The following is a 24,958-nucleotide window of genomic DNA, read 5'->3' on the forward strand; positions in this document are numbered from 1 at the left end:
CGCAGCAAACTCCTGTACCCCGCACTCCGTAAAACCAGTAATAAACAAATGCAGTGACAATTATTTATTATATAATAATAAAGACGGGGGCACAAGGAGTAGATCCTTACAAGGTCTGGCAATGGAAATCCTTCTGTGGGCAGAGAAGCACTTGCTATCCCTGTCAGCAATCCACCTAAAGGGGACCCTGAACAGAGTGACGGATTTCCTGAGCAGGTGCCCCATTCGGGAAGCAGAGTGGTCTCTGAATCCGCAGGTCTTCGCAATGATTGCCAGTATGTGAGGACAGCCAGAGGTGGACCTGTTTGCCTCAAAGGAGAATGCACAGGTTCCTCAGTTCTTTTCCTTAAACAATCGTGACGAATTGCTAGGGATAGCATCCATGGAGATTTCTCCTTTGCTACGCTTTCCCCCCGTTCCAGTTAATCCCACTGGTATTAAGGAAGATTCAGCGGAAAAGGTACCAGTCATCCTAAGTAGTTTGTTTTGTCCGAAAGGGACCTGGTTCTCAACCGTTCTGGGCGATCAAGCCTTGTTGGCATCTACCTCTCAGGCAGGATCTGCTAATCCAGGGTCCAGTAAATCATTCAGAAGTGGCCAGCCTGTCTCTCGCAACCTGGTATCTGAGGAGCAGCTTCTAAGGAGCAAGGGGTTTTCTGACCGTCTGATTACAACATTACTATCAAGTAGAAAAAGGGTAACAAGGGCCATCTATACTAAAGTTTGGAAGATCTGTAATTCATGGTACGATTCATCTGCCCAAGACCAAAGGAGCCTGGTTTCCATCTTGGAGTTCTCGCAAGATGGGGGACTAGCTGTCAGTACCTTGAAAGTACAGGTTGCTGTGCTAGCAGTGTTCTTAGAAAGATCTGTGGCTTCTGAACCTCTGGTAGTCAGATTTTTTTAGAGCTCTTGCAAGATCAAGGCCAGCATCGGTCAGGAATTTCCCTAAGTGGGACTTGTCAGTAGTCCTGCAATCCCTAGCAAGGAGACCATTTGAACCTTTGGAGGAAGCGTCACTTAGATGTCTTATTCTAAAAGCTGTGTTCCTAATCGCCATTACCTCAGCACGCAGGATCAGTGAGCTACACGCTCTGTCAATTAGGGAACCTTACATGTCAGTGTTTCAGATAGTTATCTTTAGTACAGACCCAAAGTTCTTACCAAAGGTAGCTTCAATACATAATCGCTCACAAGACATTGTGCTTCCAACCTTCTGTGCTAACCCATGGGGGGGAGGAGACCCTTTTTCATACTTCAGATGTCAAAAGGATTTTGTTACACTATCTAGAAATTACAAAGGACTTTAGACAGACAGACTCATTATTTGTCCTTTTTTTGGGCAACAAGAAAGGTTGCCAAGCTTCTAAAGGTTCATTAGCCAGATGGCTGAAATTATCCATCCTGGAAGCATACTCGCATGCAGGGTTGTCGCCACCAGATGGAATTCGTGCACACTAAACCAGAGCGCTTGCAGCCACTTGGGAAGAAAGAGCTGGTGCCATCCCTGAACAATTTTGCAAGGCGGCAACGTGGTCAAGTTTCCGCACCTTTGTGCAACATTACAGACTGGATTTTACATCTGCCAGCGATCAGGCGTTTGGCAGGAAGGTCCTGCAGGCTGTTGTCCCGCCCTAATGGGGTAAGTCTCTGTTATCCTCTCAGGTGTTGTCCTGAAAGACGCCTTGGGAAAATTCAAGTTAGTCTTACCGGAACTTGTTTTCCAGAAGTCTTTCAGGACCGCAACGACCCGCCCTATTAATTTGATGTACTATGCTGTGACTAACGTATGTGCTTATGTGTTCCAGCCGGGGCCGAAGGTTCTCTTCTACAACTGAGGTGTAGTAGGGAGGTGCCTTCTTTTTAAAGTTCTGGAGGAAGAATGTGTTTCCTGTGGTCCGGTGGGAGGAGTCCTTATCTCTCAGGTGCTGTCCTGAAAGACTTCTGTAAAACAAGTTACCGGTAAGAATAACTTTCACTATTTGTGATTATGGCATTGCATGCATAGATTATAACACATTAAGGAAAGAAATTAGTTTTTTATTTATAATGTTAACTTTTCATATTGAAAGCAAAGGGGAGTGTGGAAGGATTTCATTTTTTTTTTTAAGCTGTGAATGCTAAAACTTCAGGAACACTCTTCATAAAACTTTTTCTCATTTGTTCATTGACCGACACAGCGCTTCCTTATTCAGAACCATAGGGTTATATCTCCCCCTACAGGAGTAGGACACTAGGCAGAAAAAGACTTGGCTACGCCCATGGGCAGTCCTGCCTAGTCAGGAGTAAGGACCTAGTTCCCTGCTGGGATCTCTAGTCCTGGCACTTTTTATTTTTGTTTGTTGTTTTCCCTGTTTTTTTTTTCCGGTGAGATCTACAATCAACTGCCGGGCGGGGTGACGGGCTGGACACTTGATCCAGTGGTCTCCCCAGTCTGGCCAGCGAGCACATGCAGACCGCAGCTACGCGATGGGTCGGCTGCGACGTAGCCCCAGAGGACAGGGCTGGTCCTGAGAGTTAAACGTCTCGCGAGGTCGCGTACGACTGGGTCTTGGCTCGAGTTGCAGCATCCCTCATGGCCGACAGCCCACCCACTTCAGGGGTGAGGAGGTTCTGTCTGGAGTGGTGCCCGCTTGGTCCTGGTATGGTGAGTAAATGTCCCCCCTCTCCCCGTGGTGGGTTTGTGACAGATGCGGGTCCCTCCCCGGGTCGTTCGGTCCTGCGGGTTCCCCTCCCTCCCTGCACCCTCTCTTCCTGGACCTGAGGTCCCTTACTAACCCCCCTTTTTCCCCCTCCCCCTCCATATGGGGCAGTGTGCCGGGTGTATCCTGGGGGATGGGGTTTAGTACTGGGGGCGGGGGGTGCACGCTGCCGGGTGCTGTGCTTACCGGGGGGGGGGGGGGGGGCACTGGGTCTGGTGCCCAGATAATCTCTCTCTCTCTCTCTCTTTCATTCATCCTGGAGGCTGCAGATTTATCATCTGGATTTGTGGCAACCTCGTGTAGCATGGCCGGCGGCCATTTTGCTGTAGCCAGCGTTTTTTCCCCTAGTGCCCACTGACTTCCTATGACTGGCGGCCATGTTTGAGTAGCTCAGCGCCTATGATATGGTGCAGGCAACAGCGGCCATTACTCTGTAGCCTAGGATGGCATTTTTAGCAGGCGGAGGCTCCTCCTTGTAACCCGCCGCTGACTCCTGTGTTTTCTTTTTCCTCGGATGCTACGTGTGTGAGGGTCTTCACCTGAGGCAGCAAGTGCTACGCTGGCGGGGTGGTGAGTCTGGTGGAGTCCCTCCTCTCTCTGCTGCAGGCTGTGGGGTGTCCTGGTGATCTGGTACTGCTACCGGCGTGGGGGGTGTCCCATTGCAGTAGTCACTTTTGGTGTGGGGGTCTCTTTTTTTTTTCCCCTATGGAGTCTCAGGAGCATGTTTCCCCACCTGACCCCCTATCAGAGGCTGCAGGTCCCTCTGGGTCCCAGCCATCTATTGACGCACCGACGGCAGGCCTGGTGTCCTTTGTGTCCCGGATGGAGGTGGCTCTTGGGCAGCGGACTAGCAAGAAACATCCCCTGCCTTCCCCTGTTTCATCTGTTTCGTCAGATCCTGAATCTGATTCGGCTGCCGTGGACGAGACCCACCCTGTGTGGTCTGTGGCCATGCTCCTTGATTTTTTGGACAGTGAGGATGATTCCTCTGCCCCGGTGTCTGCACACGAGAAAGCGTTGGTGGACGCACTGATTGGATCTGTGCGGAAAACTTTAAAAATGGGAGGCTGCGGTGGAGGTGCCGGTCCCTTTTGGCACTCACAAGCCATCTCGTGCGGCAAAAGTGTTCCCTTACCCCTCCTTTTTTTGACAAGTTTGTCTATAAAGAATGGGAGCCTCCAAAACGTCTCTTTGCGATCCCAAAGTGCTTCGCTGTGCGTTACCCCTTTGTGGAGAGTCTTCTTAAGAAGTGGACGACTCTAGCGGTGGTGGATCCTTCGGTTTCTCGGTTGAACCTAACCACCATGATTCCAGTTGAAGACTCTCCAGCCTTTAAAGATCCGGCTGAGAGGAAAACAGAGTCTCTGAGCCGCACTATGTTCACTATTGTGGATTCGGAGCTTTGGCCGGTCTTGGCCATTGCCCTGGTGTCTCAAACGCTGACAGAGTGGGCGATCAGACTCTGTCTGGATCATTGGACAGATCGACTTCAGGGGCTCCCGACACGGATCCAGTCAGACAATGCAATGGCGGTGGCCTATGTCAACCACCAGGGAGGAACAAGGAGTATGTTAGCCAGCCTGGAAGTAGCCGGCATTCTACGGTGGGCAGAGCGTTTCGTCCCAGCCATCTCCGCCGTTCACATTCCGGGAGTGGACAACTGGCAAGCAGGTTACCTCAGTCGTCAAGTGTTGGACCAAGGGGAGTGGTCCCTTCATCAGGAGGTATTTCAACAGATATGTCTGCGCTGGGAATCTCCGGAGGTAGATCTGATGGCATCCCGAATCAACAGGAAGGTACATAGGTTTGTAGCCAGGTCTCGGGACCCTCTGGCTTATGCCTCAGACGCTTTGGTGGGGCCAGTATCGTCTGATCTACGCTTTTCCTCCTCCTCAAGCTTCTGCCGTGGCTGTTTCGCAGGATCGAGGCTGAAGGAATTCCGGTCATTCTAGTGACCCCGAACTGGCCTCGGCAGTCCTGGTACGCCGACCTGGTGCGTCTGGTTGCAGACGCCCCCTGGCAGCTGCCTCTCAGGGCAGATCTACTATCCCAAGGGCCCATCTTCCACCCTGCTTTACCATTGCTGGCTTTAACGGCCTGGCTGTTGAAAGCCAGGTGTTGAAGGATAGAGGCTTACCTGTGATTCCGACACTTCTTAAAGCTAGGAAGTCTACTACCAGGAAGGTATATCATCGGACGTGGAAAGCGTACATTTCATTGTGTGAGTCAGTGGGGCTTCACCCAAGTTCCTTTTTCGGTGGCTCGGATTTTGACTTTTCTTCAGAGGGGCGTTGAAAAGAATTTGGCCTTGAGTACCATCAAGAGCCAGGTGTCAGATTTGGTGGTTTTCTTTCAACGCCCCCTGGCTTCACATTCCCTGGTGCGTACCTTCATTCAGGGGATGCGACATGTGCTTCCACTGGTGCGATCTCCCTTGCCACCGTAGGACTTGAATCTGGTGCTTTCAGTTCTACAGAAGCCTCCGTTTGAAAATATTCGAGAAATTCCCCTGCTCACTCTGTCACAGAGGGTGGCCTTCTTGGTGGCTATCACAACATCCGAGGGAATTTGCCTTTACACACCTTGGATGTGATTCAGGTGATCAGGTTGTATTTGGCGGCCACTGAGTCCTTTCGGAGATCAGACTCCCTGTTCGTGATCACGGACGGGCCAAAGAAGGGGCTGTCTGCTTCCTCGGCGACCATTTCTAGATGGATCAGACAGACAGTGACTCAGGCCTATTCTGTCAGGGGTCGGGTTTCTCCCTTCCCAGTGAAGACGTACTCTACTCAGGCGCTGAGTGCCTTCTGGGCCTTTTGTCACCAGGCGTCAGTGATGCAAGTTTGCAAGGCGGCCACCTGGTCGTTGGTGCACACTTTCACTAAATTTTACAAGGTTTATGTGCTGGCATCTGCGGATGCCTCTTTTGGCTGCAAGGTTCTGCAGGCTGCGGTCTAGAGGGTGTTTTCCCTTGTGAAGGTTTTTTTTTTCTTACGGTTCAGGTTGGGATCCAGTTGTTCTCGTTGAGCTCCAGGTTGTCTGGTTGACCTCTTTTTTTTTTTTGTGGCTGCCCCACCCCTCATGTTTGGCACTGCTTTGGGACATCCTTATGGTTCTGAATAAGGAGTCACTGTGTCTGTCAATGAACAAATGAGAAAATAGGATTTTTGACTTACCGTAAAATTAGTTTCTCTGAGTTCATTGACAGACACAGCACCTGCCCCTCTATGGAATTTTTTAATACTTCTGATACTGCTTGTTACATAACTGAAGGCCTATAGCAGAGAGGAGGGTGTATACCTCCTAGGACTGCCTATGGGCGTAGCCAAGCCTTTTTTTTTCTGCCTAGTGACCTACTCCTGTAGGGGGCGATATAACCCCCTGAATAAGCTGTGTCTGTCAATGAACTCAGAGAAACAGATTTTACGGTAAGTCAAAAATCCTATTTTTCATGCTTGTCTGGTCTTGCATCTGTTTTGTTGTGGTAAAATATATTCCTACTATTAATTTGTTGCCATTTTTATAGGTGTTGTTCTGTCGTTTCACTGATGAGCAGCGACAGGTGTACCAGACCTATATAGATTCCAAGGAAGTCTATGGGATACTAAATGGAGATATGCAGGTAAGAAATACAATTTGAAAAGAAAGTTAGTGGACAAGCAACATGATAGCACTCCTGCAGGGCTGGAAATGGTGACTGAATCAAGTTTTTATTTGGGGGGGGGGGGTAGGCTTTCTGTTTGCCATACTTGCACATACAAACTGTCAAGGTAATTGTAAGCCTCTTTATAAGCCATGCATAAAGAAACTGCATTTGCTCTATTGTACTATTTACATGAATTAATGGATTTGAAGTGCATTGCAAACATGAAGTGTGACTGTGAAGTATTCAGCCAGTTTTATGGCTAAAGAGCAAATAGCAAATCTCCACATTACACTTAGTATAAAAGAATAGGTGGTGGAGCTGCAGCAAGTATAGTAGTGGTCAGGTTCTAGTCTAGTACATTCCAGAACCACATGCTATATCCAGATGCAAGGATTCTCACTGGTATAGCTTTACAGCTTCCCGTATTACTTTTTAGTGGCGTGGGAAGCCGTTAAGCTGAACCAAGAATCCCAGGTCTTTCTGAACGGGAGTACATATCCTGTTTAAGGTCAAACAATTTTACTTATTCCTGCTGTGTAATTTGTTTTATGCCTAGAGTTATAATTTAATGTCTTCTTTAGGGGGCTGTTGGTCTAATGAAGTAGTCAATGGTAACTGTTGACAGCAGCTTCCTTAGAGACCTGTAGAAGAAGCTTAAAAGCATTGGTTATTAAAGTATTAAAGCCTTATAACACCCACAAATAAAAATATATAATATATTCCTTTGGAGCTCACAGTTTCTTGTAGTATCTTCATCAGTTTTCTTCCTTTTATTTTCACCAGGTGATCCTGCCAATAACTCTGTAATTTTTCAACTTTCAAACCAAGCTTTATAGACAAAGTATCAATTAGGAGGTTGAGGCAAATCATTTAACACTGACAGTGGTGCTTACCCCAAGGTCACCTTTTATTCATTTATGTAGAAAAAAAATATTCCTAAAGGAACAAAAAACAGTTTTCTGTCACTATTTAGAACATGTTAGCTTGAGTTCAATTTATAAGTTAAGTCCATCTAATCCTGCTAGTCTAACACTACCCTCTGCCTAGACTGACAGTGCTGCTTTCCAAAAGTGCCTGCTTTACTACTTTATCCAGAATGCAGGTGCCCTAAGACAGGAAATGTGTTACTGGATGAATCACCAGGTAAAATAAAGCAAAAAAAAAAAGAAAACTAGAGCGCCATCACATCTAGAGATTGATAAGCCTGTACTGTAATAGTGTGAAAATACCGATTTTCATACACATACAAATAGCCAGACATTGTATCAATAAAAGTGACAAAGTTTATTAAAACATCACTGGAAGACTTGCATAACAGTCTGGGAAGCATTTCAGAGGTGAAAATTGAAAAGCTGTGAACCACAGACACAAACCAGGGACCGCTTAGCTGGATGGCGGTATGCCACACCTCTGTGGATCTAGAAGCTGTCAGCATGTTCACTGAGTCCACTGCCAATCGATGCTGCACACTAGGAGGGCTGAGTAGCACTGGATATGTAGGACAGCTGGGCCGGAAGATAGAATGCCAGACCTCCAGGGAATACAGACCACTGTCAGCGTGAGGCTTCCCTCTGGACTGTTGGAAGAGACCAAAGCCAGTGGATTGAGTGGGCCCAACTTTGAGTCCAACTCCAGTGCTACTCAGTCCTAGTTTGCAGCATTGATTGATCGGCAGAGGGCTCTTTGCACATGCTGACAGCTACTTGACCAACAGCGGTGTGACATACCGCCATCCAACTCAGCGGTCCCTGGTTTGTGTCTGCTGTTCACAGCTTTTCAATTTTCACCTCTGAAATGCTTCCCAGAGACTGTTATGCAAGTCTTCCAGTGATGTTTTAATAAACTTTGACACTTTTATTGATCCAGCACCCTGGCTATTTGTGTGCACCTTTCCATGAATCTTTCCCTGATCAGAATAACCTGGAGCTGCAGATCACTAGTTCATTTGTATTTTTTACCCAGTTTCTACTGCATAGCAATTTATTTCAATCATTTGTTCCCATTGACAGCTGCTTATCTCCTGACATCTATTGACTGCTACTTCATGCTTTCACATAGTGGACTTCTTAAATTGTAACACAACAATCTTTTGTGTGCGCTTGAGTATGTGCCTTTCGGCAGTTTAATTCACTGATTTAATTTATTTCATTCTGTGCATTGGTTGCCAGGCTTCTGAGATTTATTCATCCATATGTAATAAAAAACAAGCCATTTCAAGGGCCCTCTGTAAAGCGAGGTTCTATTGTTTGAGAGTCTCCATATAGTAGCCTATATAGCAATGGATAAATTATGGGCAGGTGCATACCTGGAGGAAACCCACTGTGGTTTGCAGGGCTTCTAGTGGGTCCCTGTGCCTTTAGAGAAGACCGGGCTGCTTCCAGGCATAGCTGCCTTTTAATTTATTACAGGGGGGACTTGACGAGGCACTGGGGGTTACATATATATTTGCAAATGTTGTGCAACTAAATGCTGTTTAACACGAATTGTTAGACAGTATCATTCAGTATATTCAATCACCACTGTGATACTGTGCATTACCAGAAGGTCAAAGTAAGTGGTGTTCCCCTCAGGGATAATAGCTCTGACACTCTTGGCAGATCCTCCTCTTTTCCGCAAGGAAGGGTACACAGATCCTCAGGACTGATTGGACTTTTATTTACACTATTTGTAGACTATCATATTTGTTGTACATTATATTTGTATTAGATGTGTATAGCACATTTTTGATATTTGGTGTTGATTTTCATCACAAAAGATTTATTTATAGTTTTTTATTTATGGTACTGATAAGTGGTGTTATTTCACTTAATTAGAATCAGTTGGCAGCAGTATTATTATTATTATTTCTTCATACATTTGAGCACAGGATATGTGTGTATATTGTGTTACATAGTAAGGTTGAATAAAGAAACCAGTCCATCGAGTTCAACCTGAGTGAGTGTGGGTGCGTGTCTACATTTGTCCCTATCCCTGTACATTGTGTCTCATTAAGATGCTCCTCTATTATATATTATTTATTTAAGGTACCCATATAGCGCAGTCAATTTATGCAGCCCTCCACACATACATCGCACACTCACATCAGTCCCTACCCTCAAGGAGCCCACATTCCAAGATCCCCAACTCACATTCATATACTAGGGCCAATTTTGGACAGAAGCCAATTAACCTACCAGCATGTCTTTGGAGTGTGGGAGGAAACCGGAGTACCCAGAGGTAACAAAAGCCATCTTTGCCCCGGGCTCAAAAACGCCATCCCTCTACTTCCATTACTCTACCTGAGCCCTAGGCAGACATAAAAGTTAATGATGAGGACGTTGAGGCAGTATTGGAGGAAGCTGCAGAAGTTTTTTTTTTTTTTCCCCCAGTGGTCTTCCAGGCCAGCGCTTGAGAGATGGAGTTCCTCCCTCCAATCAGGAAACACATTGCCATTTTCTTTTTTAATGCCGTCCCCCAGGTCCCTGGTCAGTCTTTGTGTTTCCTTTATGCGGAGGAGGCATGTTGCCTGAAGGGTTGCTGAAGGATTGCTCCTGGGGGGAGGCTGGAGGAGGTGAGTGGGAGCCTCCGGACTACAGGGGTGAGTGTTGCCCTTAGTGTTTTGTTGTTGGAGGAGGTCAGGTGTACGCCCGCAGATATCCCTCCTGCTGCAGGCAGGAGGTGACCCAGTTCCTTCTCCCTCTGAGCCCAGGAAAGAAGGGGAGGTGGCGGGGCAGGCATCCCCTTGCTGGCTCTAGTGGGGGTGCTCCTTGTGGCCAGAGGCTGCTTGACCCAGAAGACACTGGCGTGTCATCTTTGGGACGGGGTGATGTCATAATTGTGCGCTGGGGAAAGTGGTCTGACCCCTTTAAGGGCAGGGACGAAGGAATGGCCAGCTGGTGCTACAGGTGCAGGCGGCTGCAAGGGACAGTGTGAGAGCCACAGACAGATCCCTTAGGATGCAGGAGGACAATGATCTACCATCCGCCCAGGCTCCGGGGGATGCGTGCACCAGCGGGGACACAGATAGACACCCGGGGTGTTCTTTGATGTCCAGTTAGTGGAAGAGCAGCTAGGTGATGGTGGTCCCTAGTGGGCTGGAGCATGACCGGAGTTAGTTTGACAGGTGTTTTACGTCGGTGTGCACTTTCATGTGTATGGATTTTTTTCACCGGCATGGCTTCTGGGTTTGTCTTTTGGCAAGCTAAGCCGCTTTGTAAAATCTGTGTGTTGCTCAGAAAAGAGTCAGATGCACTTTACGCATTTTTTTTTCTGAACCTGTTAAGGATGAAATTACATCTACAGTGCCTTGAAAAAGTATTCATGCCCTTCTTCATGTTGCAACCAAAAATGAAAATGTATTTTATTGGGATTTTATGTAATAGATCAACACAAAGTGGTGCATAATTGTGAAGTGGAATGAAAATGATAAATGGTTTTAAATTTTTTTTTTTTTTTTTTTTTTACAAATATCTGAAAAGTATGGCGTGCATTTATATTCATCCCCCTTTATGCTAATACCCCTAACTAAAAGCTAGTGGAACCAATTGCCCTCAGAAGTCACCTAATTCGTAAATGGGGTCCACCTGTGTATAATTTCATCTCGGTATAAATACAGCTGTTCTGTGAAGCTCCCAGAGGTTTGTTATAGAACAAACAGCATCATGAAGGCCAATGAACACACCAGACAGGTCAGGGATAAAGTTGTGGAGAAGTTTAAAGCAGGTTAGGTTATAAAAAAATATCCCAAGCTTTGGACATCTCACGGAGCACTATTTAATCCATCATCCGAAAATGGAAAGAGTATGGCAAGGAGAGCATTAATCAGAGAAGCAGCCAAGAGGCCCAACTCTGGAGGAGCTGCAGAGATCCACAGCTCAGGTGGGAAAATCTATCCACAGGACAACTATTAGTCGTGCACTCCACAAATCTGGCCTTTATGGAAGAGTGGCAAGAAAAAAGCCATTGTAGAAAGCAAACCATAAGAATTCCCATTTGCAGTTTGTGAGAAGCCATGTGGGGGACACAGCAAACCTGTGGAAGAAGGTGCTCTGTTCAGCTGAGACCATAATTGAACTTTTTGGCCTAAAAGCAAACCGCTATGTGTGGCGGAAAACTAACACTACACATCACCCTGAATACACCATCCCCACCTTGGAACATGGTTGTGACAGCATCATGTTGTGGGGAGGGGGCGAAGGTTCCCCTTCCAGCAGGACAGCGACCCTAAACATACAGCCAAAGCGACAATGGAATGGTTTAGATAAAAACATATTCATGTGCTAGAATGGCTCAAAGTCCAGACCTAAATCCAATTGAGAATCTGTGGCGAGACTAGAAAATTGCTGTTCACAGACGCTCCTCATCCAATCTGACAGAGCTTGAGTTATTTTGCAAAGAAGAATGGGCAAAAATGTCACTCTCTAGATGTGCAAAGCTCAGTAGAGACCTACACAAAAAGACTTGCAGCAGTAATTGCAGCGAAAGGTGGTTCTATAAAGTATTGACTGAGGGGGGCTGAATACAAATGCATACCATACACAAGTCCATCCTATGTGTGTGATTATAAGTCAGTATTTCCTTGTATATTCCTGTATGTTTTGGTCGTTCAGGTGCTCATCGAATAGTTTTTTTAAAACTATGAATGCCCCCCCTCCTGCTGAGACCACCGCCTGTGGGAGAAAATTCCACATCCTGGCCGCTCATACAGTAAAGAGCCCTCTATGTAGTTTATGGTTAAACCTCTTTTCTTCTGGCCACATGTCTTGTTAACCACTTCAATACCAGGCACTTTCGCCACTTCCCGCCCAAGACAATTTTCAGCTTTCAGCTCAGTCACACTTTGAATGCCAATTGCGCGGTCATGCTACACTGTACCCAAACAATTTTTATCATTTTGTTCCCACAAATGCCGCCTATCAGTGCCCATCAATTCTTTGTTAGCAGCAGCTTGGCATTGCATGCCATTGCTGAGCCTATCATCTACTAGGACCCCCAGGTCCTTTTCCATCCTGGATTCCCCCATAGGTTCTCCCCCCAGTGTATAGATTGCATTCATATTGTTGCCACCCAAATGCATTATTTTACATTTTTCTAAACTGAACCTCATTTGCCATGTAGTTGCCCACCCCATTAATGTGTTCAGATCTTTTTGAAAGGTTTCCACATCCTGCGGAGAAGTTATTGCCCTGCTTAGCGTAGGATCGTCCGCAAATACAGAGATTGAACTGTTTACTCCATCCTCCAGGTTGTTTATGAATAAATTAAACAGGATTGGTCCCAGCACAGAACTCTGGGGGACCCCACTACCCACCCCTGACCATTCCGAGTACTCCCCATTTATCACCACCCTCTGAACTTGCCCTTGTAGCCAGTTTTCAATCCATGTACTCGCCCTATGGTCCATGCCACCGGACCTTATTTTGTACAGTAAACGTTTATGGGGAACTCTGTCAAATGCTTTTGCAAAATCCAGATACACTACGTCTATGGGCCTTCCTTGATCTAGATGGCAACTCACCACCTCATAGAAGGTTACCGTTTATTATATTTAAGATTTAAAATCTCAAAGATATGATGTGGGTTAAATGAGAGTTCTTTGAACAAGAGGGAAAGCTTTAACACAATAACAATATTTATTGGTAAGTAGTTGAAAGTCTATCTAATACACAGAAAATCTATCTATAGTCTATACCAAGGAAGAAAATATTAGGTTAAAATAAGAGAATTTCATGAAGGAATACAGAGTATATTCCTTAAGACATTGATCTACAAACATATTCAGTTACAAGTAAAGGCAAACCTTTCCCATAATTACCCTTTTCACCAAAGTTCCATTCCAATGGCTGCTCTACCATAAAGAGAAAGTTTCCTCCCATCTAGTCTATGTATATCAATACAGGCTGATGCCTCATTGGTTGGCACAGCGTGACTTCTGATTGGTTAGCTTCCCTATACTTTGCCTAAGTCAGCCCGCTTTAATGCAAATCCTTGTGAGCCAGAGATTGACTTGAATTTTCCCAGGAAATTAAGTATCGGCCTCCCTTCATTGCATATCCCAGCATGGGGTCCTTTGAAGTGAGTATGTGTAAAACAATGAGGTTTGAATCCCATTGGACACAAAAGCCTGGGCCCCATCTTGTCTGGTCTTCTCATAGATGTGTGAAGATACTATCTTCCGGCCTGCATAGATGCAAGCTAAATGATATACAGTGGGGACGGAAAGTATTCAGACCCCCTTAAATTTTTCACTCTTTGTTATATTGCAGCCATTTGCTAAAATCATTTAAAGAGGAGTTCCACCCAGGGGGGCCGTCAAAAAAAAAAAAAAAAAAAATTAAAAGTCAGCAGCTACAAATACTGCAGCTGCTGACTTTTAATTGGACACTTACCTGTCCCTGGGTCCAGCGATGCGGGGGATCGAAGCCCCGCTCGTCCCCCCCCTCCGCTCATTGGCGCCGGCATTTCAACTGTGGGCGCCGGGCTGTGGCTTCACAGCCTGGCACCCACTGCGCATGCGCGAGCGGCGCCGCGCGCCGTGATTGGCCGCTCAATCACCTGGGACCTGTAATGGGTCCCAGATGATTGACAGGAGGGAGGGAGCAGAGCCGAGTCCTTCCTGTGCCGAGGGGGAAGTGATGTCACCAGCCCAGGCAAAGGAACAGGCAGACTACGAGGGACCACCTAGCAACAGGCATTTAGAGGTAAGTGAAAAAAAAAAAAATCCAAATTTTTTTTGTTTTTTGTTTTTTTTAGAATTTTTCCAGGTATTTTTGTTTTTTGGGTGGAACCCTACTTTAAGTTCATTTTTTTTTCCTCATTAATATACACACAGCACCCCATATTGGCAGAAAAACACAGAATTGTTGACATTTTTGCAGATTTATTAAAAATAAAAAACTGAATATCACATGGTCCTAAGCATTCAGACCCTTTGCTTAGTATTTAGTAGAAGCACCCTTTTGATCTAATACAGCCATGGGTCTTTTTGGGAAAGATGCAACAAGTTTTTCACACCTGGATTTGGGGATCCTCTGCCATTCCTCCTTGCAGATCCTCTCCAGTTCTGTCAGGTTGGATGGTAAACCTTGGTGGACAGACGTTTTTAGGTCTCTCCAGAGATGCTCAATTGGGTTTAAGTCAGGGCTCTGGCTGGGCCATTCAAGAACAGTCACGGAGTTGTTGTGAAGCCACTCCTTTGTTATTTTAGCTGTGTGCTTAGGGTCATTGTCTTGTTGAAAGGTAAACCTTCGGCCCAGTCTGAGGTCCTGAGCACTCTGGAGAAGGTTTTCGCCCAGGATATCCCTGTACTTGGCCGCATTCATCTTTCCCTCGATTGCAACCAGTCGTCCTGTCCCTGCAGCTGAAAAACACCCCCACAGTATTGGACAGGTGATGAGCAGTGCCTGGTTTTCTCCACACATACCTCTTAGAATCAAGGCCAAAAAGTTCTATCTTGGTCTCATCAGACCAGAGAATCTTATTTCTCACTATCTTGGAGTCCTTCAGGTGTTTTTTTTTACCAAACTCCATGTGGGCTTTCACAGGCTTCCGTCGGGCCACTCTGCCATAAAGTCAGGACTGGTGGAGGGATGCAGTGATGGTTGACTTTCTACAACTTTCTCCCAACTGCATCTCTTGAGCTCAGCCACAGTGATTTTTGGGTTCTTCTTTACCTCTCTCACCAAGGCTCTTCTCCCCCGATAGCTCAGTTTGGCCGGACGGCCAGCTCTAGGAAGGGTTCTGGTCGTCCCAAACGTCTTCCATGTAAGGATTATGGAGGCCACTGTGGTCTTAGGAACCTTAAGTGCAGCAGAAATTTTTTTTGTAACCTTGGCCAGATCTGTGCCTTGCCACAATTCTGTCTCTGAGCTCTTCAGGCAGTTCCTTTGACCTCATGATTCTCATTTGCTCTGACGTGCACTGTGAGCTGTAAGGTCTTATATAGACAGGTATGTGCTTTCCTAATCAAGTCCAATCAGTATAATCAAACACAGCTGGACTCAAATGAAAGTGTAGAACCATCTCAAGGATGATCAGAGAAGAAATGGACAGCACCTGAGTTAAAAATATGAGTGTCACAGCAAAGGTATGAATACTTAGGACCATGTGATATTTCAGTTTTTCTTTTTTAATAAATCTGCAAAAATGTCAACAATTCTGTGTTTTTCTGCCAATATGGGGTGCTGTGTATACATTAATGAGGAAAAAATAAATAAACTTAAATGATTTCAGCAAATGGCTGCAATATAACAGAGTGAAAAATTTAAGGGGGTCTGAATACTTTCCGTCCCCACTGTATATTCCTAATTACAATATTTTACAGTGATTAATAGAGATTTCACATAAACTCATAAGGCAACAATTGGTTTGGCAAGAATGAATCTGCATGAATCCATGCTGATTACTGCTAAAGATACTGTTCTCATTACTAAAAGTTTATATATAGTCCCTTATCATCCCCCCCCCCCAAAGAGCTTGCATACTATTGATGTTAGGCTAACTGGTCTGTAATTCCCAGGGATGTATTTTGGGCCCTTTTTAAATATTGGTGCTATTTTGGCTTTTCTCTAATCAGCTGGTACCATTCCAGCCAGTAGACTGTCAGTAAAAATTAGGAACAATGGTCTGGCAATTACTTGACTGAGCTCCCTAAGTACCCTCGGGTGCAAGCCATCTGGTCCTGGTGATTTATTAATGTTAAGTTTCCCAAGTCTAATTTTAATTCTGTCCTCTGTTAACCATGGAGATGCTTCCTGTGATGTGTCATGAGGATAAACATTGCAATTTTGGTTACTGAAGCCCCCCCAATTCCCTCGTGTGTCTTTTGTGTTCTTTCTTAGCCGTCCTTATTGCACCCTTACATTTCTTGTTGCATTCTTTATAAAGTCTGAATGCTGATGATGATCCCTCAATCTTGTATTTTTTTGAAGGCCTTCTTTGCTTTTATATGCATTTTTACATTGGAGTTAAGCCATCCAGGACTTTTGTTCACTCTTTTAAATGTATTACCCAATGGGATGCATTGGCTAATGCCCTTATTTAATATGCTCTTAAAGCAAACCCATCTCTCCTCCGTGTTCTTTGTTCCTAAGATTTTATCCCAATTTATGCCTTCTGGCAAGGTTCATAGTTTAGGGAAGTTGGCTCTTTTGAAATTCAGTGTCTTTGTATTCCCCTTATGTTTCCTATTTGTGTGATTTATACTGAAGCCAATTGACCTGTGATCGCTGTTTCCTAAATTGCCCCGTATTTCCACATCCGTGATCAGGTCTGTATTTTTGGTAATCAGTAGATCTAGTAACGCTTTATTTCTAGTTTGTGCGTCTACCATCTGACCCATGAAATTGTCCTGCAAGACATTTAGGAACTGGCGAGCCTTAGAGGAATGCGTGTTTCCCTCCGCCCAGATAATTAAAATCCCCCATTATGATGACACCTCACATCCTTGCTGCTAATCCAATTTGTGATAGGAGGACCACCACCGCCGCCTCCTTCAGGTTAGGGGGCCTATATCATCTTCCGAGTTTTAGCTTCCCCTTAGCTTCATCCCTTTGGAGCTCTACCCATAAGGATTATACCTCTCCCCGAGCTCCCTTAGTGATGTCATATCTCACATTCACTTGTACATAATTCTTGATATATAGACATACCCCTCCCCCTTTTTTACCCTCTCTGTCATTGGGATAAAGAGAACACCCTTGAATGGTTGCCAGCCAGAGAGCTGTTGAACCAGGTCTCTTAAATTACCAAAAAATTCAAATCCTCCTCCTACAACAGTCTCTCTAGTTCACCCATCTTGTCTGCCAGGCTCCTGGCATTGGTGAACATGCCATGTAGTTTAGACTGGTCGCATACTATCCTCTTATTGGGTGTTCCGAGATTGCAACTAGGACTTGTTACTATACTTGCCTTGGGTTTATTTGCTTTAGTCAACCTACCACTAATGCCCCCAATACTATCCTCTGGAATATGTTCCACGCTGACTATCTTTACCTCTGGACCCCCCCCCCCCCCCATCGCCTAGTTTAAAAACCCCTCTAACTTTTTGGCCATCTTCATTCCCAGCTGATCTGCACCCTCCTCGTTTAGGTGCAGTCCACCCCTTCTATAGTACTGGTTATCGACTGAGAAGTCGACCCAGTCCTCCAGGAACCCAAACCTCTCCTTACTACACCAGCTCTTCAGCCACTTGTTCCCTAATCTCCCTCTGCCCCTCTGGTGTGGCTCGATGTACCAGTAGTATTCCTGAGAATTCTAACGTGGAGGTCCTTTTCCTCAATTTAGCTCCCAAGTCCCTAAAATCGTTCCCACCATGACAGCTGGGTCTTCCCCAGCCCCTCCCAGTAATCTATCCACTAGATCCGTGATGTGCCGAACCCAAGCGCCCGGTAGACAACATACAGTTTGGCGCTTCAGGTCTTTGTGACAGATTGCCCTCTCTGTCCTTCTAAGAATTGAGTCCCCTACACAATGAAGCTAGAGGCAAAGTAACAAACATGTTTATATTTTTTTGTAAAAAATTTTGAAAACCATATATAATTTTCCTTCCACTTGTTAGTCTATCTTAAAATTCCAATAAAATACATTTACGTTTTTGGTTGTAACATGACAAAATGTGGAAAACTTCAAGGGGTATGAATGCTTTTTCAAAACACTGTACCTTTAACAAGTTCTGGAAGCTGATTGAAGATGTCAACTCCAGCTGCTCCTACTAGTTATCCATCTCCTATAGCCTCGCCAAGATCTGGCGCCTCGGGGTCTCGGGAGACTGTAAGGGATCGAGCAGGTAGCTGTGCAACCAGCGAAGTGGCCACTGCTAGCTCAGATTCAGCTGGTCATAAAATGAGGTTTCTCTTTGATGAAGACCCGCAAGCAGTGTCTGAACAAAAATCCAGAATTGGATGCTCCCTTGTCAAAAGTCCCCAAAAGGCCTTTGAAGATATGGGTCACTTTGAAAGACTGCATGGATAAATGGGGGATGTTATCCTGAAGAGAGCATGGGAGACTAATGTCGCCGGCCCAAAGTGCGTAGCAAGAAATCTGTATTTCTGGCTATCCCAGCTACAGGACCACGTCAAAAATGGTACTGCAAGGGAAGAGATCCCCAATTCCTTGCCAGTTGTCTTCAAGGCTGTCGGCTACATAGTGGACTCTTCCGCAGAATCAGTAAAACTCGCCACAAGATCAGGAGGCCTGGCAGTGGTGGCAAGAAGAGCCATCTGCCGGAGACCCAGTAACCGAGCTGAGATTGTGCAATCTCCTCCTTTCTGGAGACTTACTATTGGAGCAAGGCTGGATGAGGTCTTAGAGAGAACGGCGGACAGGAAGGAATCCTTTCCCACTGAAAATCAGAAGTCTGTCCAGAAGAGGTTTTTTTTTTTTGTGGGCAAAAGGAGCAATCTCAAGAAGACAGGAAGGATCACCCAAAAAAACAATGGTCTGGCCACAAGGGGAAGCCAAGGAGCAATATTCTCTTTAGCTCTTCTGGCCATACCCCAAAACAGTGACTACAGGATGCCAATAGGGGGAAGATTGGCTACCTTCTCATCTCAATGGCAGAAGATGACAGCCAACGGTTACGCGTTGAACATAATCGTCAAGGGTTACTCTGGGATTCAGAACCAAGTGGCAGATATCCTCAGTCACCAGGAAATCTCACAAAGTAGGAGCTAGATCCTGAAGTGTTTGCGGAAATCGCAGCACAATGGGGAGTGCCAGACATTGACCTATTTGCATTCCGTAAAAATACCAAGTCGGAAGCCTTGGGGATAGACACGCTTCAAAATCTCTGGCATTTCAGAATATATCATGCCCCCCCCAGTGCATCTTATTCCTTGGGTCCTGAACATGTTATTGTAGGAACAAACTTCATTAATACTGATTGAACCATACTGGCTAAAAAGGGCTTGGTTCTCTCAGCTACTCAGACTTGCAGATGACCAGCCCTGGGCACTTCCTTCCAGGAAAGACCCGATGCGTCAGGGACCCCTAGCAGGCCTCAAGCAGGAGCTTTCAACTGTATGGCCTGGCTGCTGAGGAGAAGGAGGTCAAAAGGGCTCTAAGAGAGTGGTAGCTACACTTCTAAGCACCAGAAAGCCAAACACCAGAGCCATCTACAGGAAAATTTGGATAAAATTCAACAGCTGGTGCATTAAAAATGACAGACTAGGGGGCGTGGCCAGGAACGACATGTGAGTAGCCGCTTTTCACAGAGCTCCCACCAGTCACACTGTATTTGATCCTGTTCCTGGCTGTACAGGACCGATTCGTTGGTACCCGAGGGTTCCGGATCTCCCACTGACCTATTTGACCTGTTTGGAGTCCCACCGGAAAGATGGTTACCTGTAAAAACAAGGATGGAACCGAGCTGCCTGATATCCAACATGGCGCTGCCGCGACCCCTCAGCACCGTGGTTCGTGTGGCACGGAGGAGGAGGACACAGTGAGAAAGCCGCCCAAACCCCCTAAAACGGCCACTGGCGACCAACCCAGGGACATGAGGTAATATGCCCAGAATCTCTCTGGGCTGGCAGACATGGCTGATACAGCAGAGCCGGAGGCTTTGGCTAAGGGGGAGGACACAGTGCAGGAGGAGGTGAAAGGGGACCCGGCCCAGGCAGCCACTTCAACACAGCATTTGACACACCTCTGAGGTTGAGGATGAGGAGATAGAGGGAGATGAGGAGACCGAAACAGCCGACCCTGACTACTATAGTGTGGGCTGTCAATAAATGTACCACTTTACAAGATCATTTTGGCTGCCTGAAAGAGGAAGTGATCCTGATCAGACAAGACCTGCAAAAAATCAGGGAAAGAACAACAGCGGGTAAAAGCATAATCAGCAACTTGAAGGACAAGCTCTCTCCGCTAATCAGGGAAACACAAGCTAACACCAGGTTGATTAAGACGGTTGATATGCAGGCTGACGACCTCGAAAATAGAATGAGACATAACAATGTGCGCATTGTTGGTCTCCCTGAGAAAGTGGAGGGTAGAGACCCCACTGACTTTGTGGAGCAGTGGCTCACTGAGATATTTGGGAAGAAGGCCTTTACCACGCTGTGTGCAATTGAAAGAGCACATAGGGTCCCCCTGCGGCCTCTTCCACCAAGACCAATGTTGGCTCGGCTATTACACTACAAGGACAGGGAGATTATTCTGCGACTGGCCAGGGAAAAGCATAATAGTTTAATGGAGTACGGATCTCCTTCTATCCTGACTTTTCTCTGTATGTGCAGAAACACAGGGCCTGATTTACCGAAGTCAAAAGGCATCTACAAAAATTGCAGGCCCCATACGCTATGCTCTACCCTGCTAGGCTCCGTATTACAGCACGGGGGCAAGCACATTTCCTTGAAAACATTTCTTTGAAAATGCATCGGATGCATCAACATGGTTGGATAACAACGAAAATGCTTTCCATCAGGCCAGGAGGCAGGCAGCGGAAGACGATTGAACCCACTTTATGCACCTTGGAGATCCACATGAAGGCTTGTTAGGCCTCATCACACTGATACTTCTGTGCCTGCATGATGAGACAGGAACATACATACATACATACATACATACATACCTTTTGTCCACAAAGAGCATTTTTCTACAAAAAGTTTTCTACCTAGTGTTTCTTGTTTGAGACTGTCATGGGTGGGGTGGTGCTATCATTCCACTCACACTTCTTATTCAAGGGGTGTGAGTGTACTGATCCACAACTCTTTAGATTACCAGGAGATAGATTGTGTGCTGGATGCAGAGGGCAGATGTGTAATATTGCTATGTCTTATATTTGCCTTGAAATGTATTCTTGCATTTGTATTCATTCCGCCTCCATACAATCACCAGGTGCTCAAGGTAATAGAATATCAGTTGTGCCACCAGGATATTCCCTTATACATTATGGGCGATTTTAACTGTTTTTTGGACCTTGCACTAGATAAACATCCCCCAATGAGCGCGGTACGTGGCTCTTACGCCCTTGGAAAAAATGCATTGAGGAAGTGGGCTCGACTGATCTCTGGCACGATAAGCACCCAGGGGAGAAACATTTCTCCTACTTCTCTAAATCATACATGTCCCTATCCCGAATAGACCTTAGTATTTGCTCAGCTGAAGCCTCCCACCACGTATCGGAGATTACTTACGCCGTCCGCAGCATCTCTGATCACTTGCCAGTAATTACTAGCCTGGAGGTGAGACCGATCTCAACTATGTCTAGGGCCCCTTGGAAACTGAACGCCTTCTGGCTTAACTTGTTTTCATCCCATGCGCAGATAGTAACCAAAATTGGGGAGTACATGGGGAACATTCTAGGATGGAGAATGTGTGGGAGACCTTTAAGGCCTTCCTTCAATGTTCATTTATCAGGGAGATCCACATGAATAAGCAGGCCACTTGTGCCCAAAGGGAGGGTTTGGAGCAACTGGTGAATGAGCTGGAGGCAAAATTTGTATCTGATACCACAGAGGAACGCAAAGATTTATGGCTATCTGCTAGTGAGGCACTTAGTCATCTTGCTACCTCAGTGGCAGAGTGGAAACGCTTCTTTAATAAACTGGCTTACTATGAGGAGGGAGAACAGACTGGTCGCCTGTTAGCCAAAATTGCCCATTCACAAGGATCTGGTGCTCAGTACTCTAAAGGTTCAGATAGCAGCGCTGTCTGTGTATCTAGAACAGACTTTACGAGAAGAGCTGTAGCTAAGAACAGACCACTTAAAGCTCGGAAGTGCCCCACGTGGGATCTGTCAGTGGTACTCAAAGGGATCATCAAGGCTCCCTTTGAGCCCTTACAGGATTCGCTGTGCCTGTTGAAATTGAAAACAGGCTTCCTGATGGCTATTACTATGGCCCGCAGAATAGGAAAGTTACAAGCTTTGTCAGTCAGAGAGCCCTTTCTAAAAAATTTTGTTTGCAGAATCATTCTATAGGCAGATCCTGGGTTCATTACAAAAGTGGCTTCAGCTTCCCACAAATCGCAAGATATAGTCCTGCCATCTCTCTGCAATTCATCTTCCAATAGTAAGGAGCAGAATCTGCTTAACGTCAAGAGGTGCTTGTTAAGATACCTGGAGGTCACAAGTGAGCTCAGGTTCATTTTCTATGCAGGAAAACAAAAGGGGAAACAGGCGTCTAAAAACACCTTAGCAAGGTGTATTAGGTCAACCATCCTAGAGTGCTACAGAGTTACACGCGTTAATGCCTCCGCAACATCTCGGAGATCACTCTACAAGGGCTTCAACGGCTTCCTGGGCGGAAAAGGCAGGCACTACCCCAGAGCAAATTTGCAAGGTGGCAACTTGGTCCAAGTTCTCCAACTTTGTCCGAGATTATCGACTGGCTCTGATATCCAGCCAGGACCAGACATTTAGTAGGAAAGTCTTTCAAGCGGTTGTCCCACCCTAGTCTGGTGAGTAATTGGTTATCCTCTCAAGGGTTGGCCTGGAATATGACTGGCGTAAAACCGGAGTTAGTCTTACCTGTAACTCTGTTTCCAGTAGTCTTCCAGGACAGCACATTCCCACCTTATTGTTTAACCTGTTGGGTGTTTTGTTGTTCTATATGTTTTTTAGATTCCGTCCTTCGGTTCTCATGGATGACTCACCAGGGACCTGAGGGACTGACCTTAAAAAGAAAATGGCAATGTGTTTCCTGATTGGAGGGAGGTGCTCCACCTCTCAAGGACTGTCCTGGAAGGCTACTTGAAACTGAGTTACCAGTAAGACTAATGTGACAGACCTAGTCGAGGCTTTTGGAAAGGAGTGCTTCCGTCAGTATACCGCTTCCCCCAGTCTGAACATAGATATCAGATATTATAGCCGCATTTTGCAACCAAAAACTAGGCAGAACTAGTTTAGCTGCAAAACTGGAACTCTTTATTGAACAAGAATACAGGCTTTTTATACACTACACATTCAAGTGAGGCTGATCACATTATCATATGCAAACACAATTGTATAATTATAATTAACACTATAAACATTATGTTAATTAAACAACTAGCCACCTGGATAACTCAAAGATCTAATTCCAGGTCAAACTTGCTGACATCGAGCTCACAAATTACAATATACATTATTACAAGTATAAACACATCCCTGCAGTAGTTTGCTAGCAGACAATAGGTGTGTTAATTAGCACAATTACAATGAGTGAAAGACAGATTGCTTGATCTGATGAGATTACCATCTGCTATGAGTTTCCCAGTGTTGAGCAGTTATGGCTGGTAATGTACCATCTATGCCTTTAACATGGATCCCGGCCTAGACTCCCAGAGTCTGTTTTCTGGGAAGACATGAACTTGAATCAGAAACAAGACCACGCCACAGGGCTCTTAGTCAATGGGTAAGAGGCTTGCTCCCTTTACTCCCAGTCTTCTCCAAAAGCCCCTGTCCTGGCTAGGTCTGTCACAACTAAATCCGCTTTTTTCCCCCCAGAATTTCGCTAGATTGAAGAGGGCACTTAAAACAGCTTAGGAAAAGAATTGGCGAACACCTAAGTAGCATAACAGAAGATGAAGAATCCCCCCTAGCATTACATTTTCAGCAATGTCACAATTCCTCAATAAAGGGGATAAAATGTGCAGCTATTTACCAACTGACGGTATCAGAGAGAAGGGGAGACAAAGATGAGATATTACTTAAAAAAGAATCCAGATGGATATTCCAGCTTAATAGTATGACACCTTTAGTTTTAAATAATGAACTGTCTCTACAACCTTTTCTGTAGGGGGTCAAACAGAATAGCTATGCTTTGTGTGGATTGCCTGCGCTATACAGGTGAGGTTACTACCCAGGGTGGTGCCTTTAAGAGATGGGATTTGAAGCTGACAAATAATATATACAGTCAGGTCCATAAATATTGGGACATTGACACAATTCTAATCTTTTTTGCTCTATACACCACCACAATGGATTTGAAATTAAACGAACAAGATGTGCTTTAACTGCAGACTTTCAGCTTTAATTTGAGGGTATTTACATCCAAATCAGGTGAACGGTGTCGGAATTACAACAGTTTGTATATGTGCCTCCCACTTTTTAAGGGACCAAAAGTAATGGGACAATTGGTTGCTCAGCTGTTCCATGGCCAGGTGTGTGTGTTATTTCCTCATTATCCCATTTACAAGGAGCAGATAAAAGGTCCAGAGTTCATTTCAAGTGCGCTATTTGCATTTGGAATCTGTTGCTGTCAACTCTCAATATGAGATCCAAAGAGCTGTCACTATCGGTGAAGCAAGCCATCATTGGGCTGAAAAAACAAAAACCCATCAGAGAGATGGCAAAAACATTAGGTGTGGCCAAATCAACTGTTTGGAACATCCTTAAAAAGAAAGAACGCACCGGTGAGCTCAGCAACACCAAAAGACCCGGAAGACCACAGAAAACAACTGTGGTGGATGACCGAAGAATTCTTTCCCTGGTGAAGAAAGCACCCTTCACAATAGTTGGCCAGATCAAGAACACTCTCCAGGAGGTAGGTGTATGTGTGTCAAAGTCAACAATCAAGAGAAGACTTCACCAGAGTGAACACAGAGGGTTCACCACAAGATGTAAACCATTGGTGAGCCTCAAAAACAGGAAGGCCAGATTAGAGTTTGCCAAACAACATCTAAAAAAGCCTTCACAGTTCTGGAACAG

At 45.5% G+C, this 24,958-nt stretch overlaps 1 protein-coding gene across 1 annotated transcript in view; it reads left to right on the forward strand.

Moving 5' to 3' along the window:
- The window catches only part of ERCC6 (ERCC excision repair 6, chromatin remodeling factor), a gene marked incomplete in the record, with an annotated part of 251,201 nt that overhangs the window by 140,336 nt on the left and 85,907 nt on the right, over positions 1–24,958 (forward strand). Inside the window, 1 exon segment of the mRNA XM_073596959.1 lies at positions 6,229–6,324. Coding sequence (XP_073453060.1) covers positions 6,229–6,324 — 96 coding nt within the window.

Source organism: Aquarana catesbeiana, linkage group LG08 (genome assembly GCF_042186555.1).
Source record: "Aquarana catesbeiana isolate 2022-GZ linkage group LG08, ASM4218655v1, whole genome shotgun sequence".
In the NCBI taxonomy this organism is placed as follows: domain Eukaryota; kingdom Metazoa; phylum Chordata; class Amphibia; order Anura; family Ranidae; genus Aquarana; species Aquarana catesbeiana.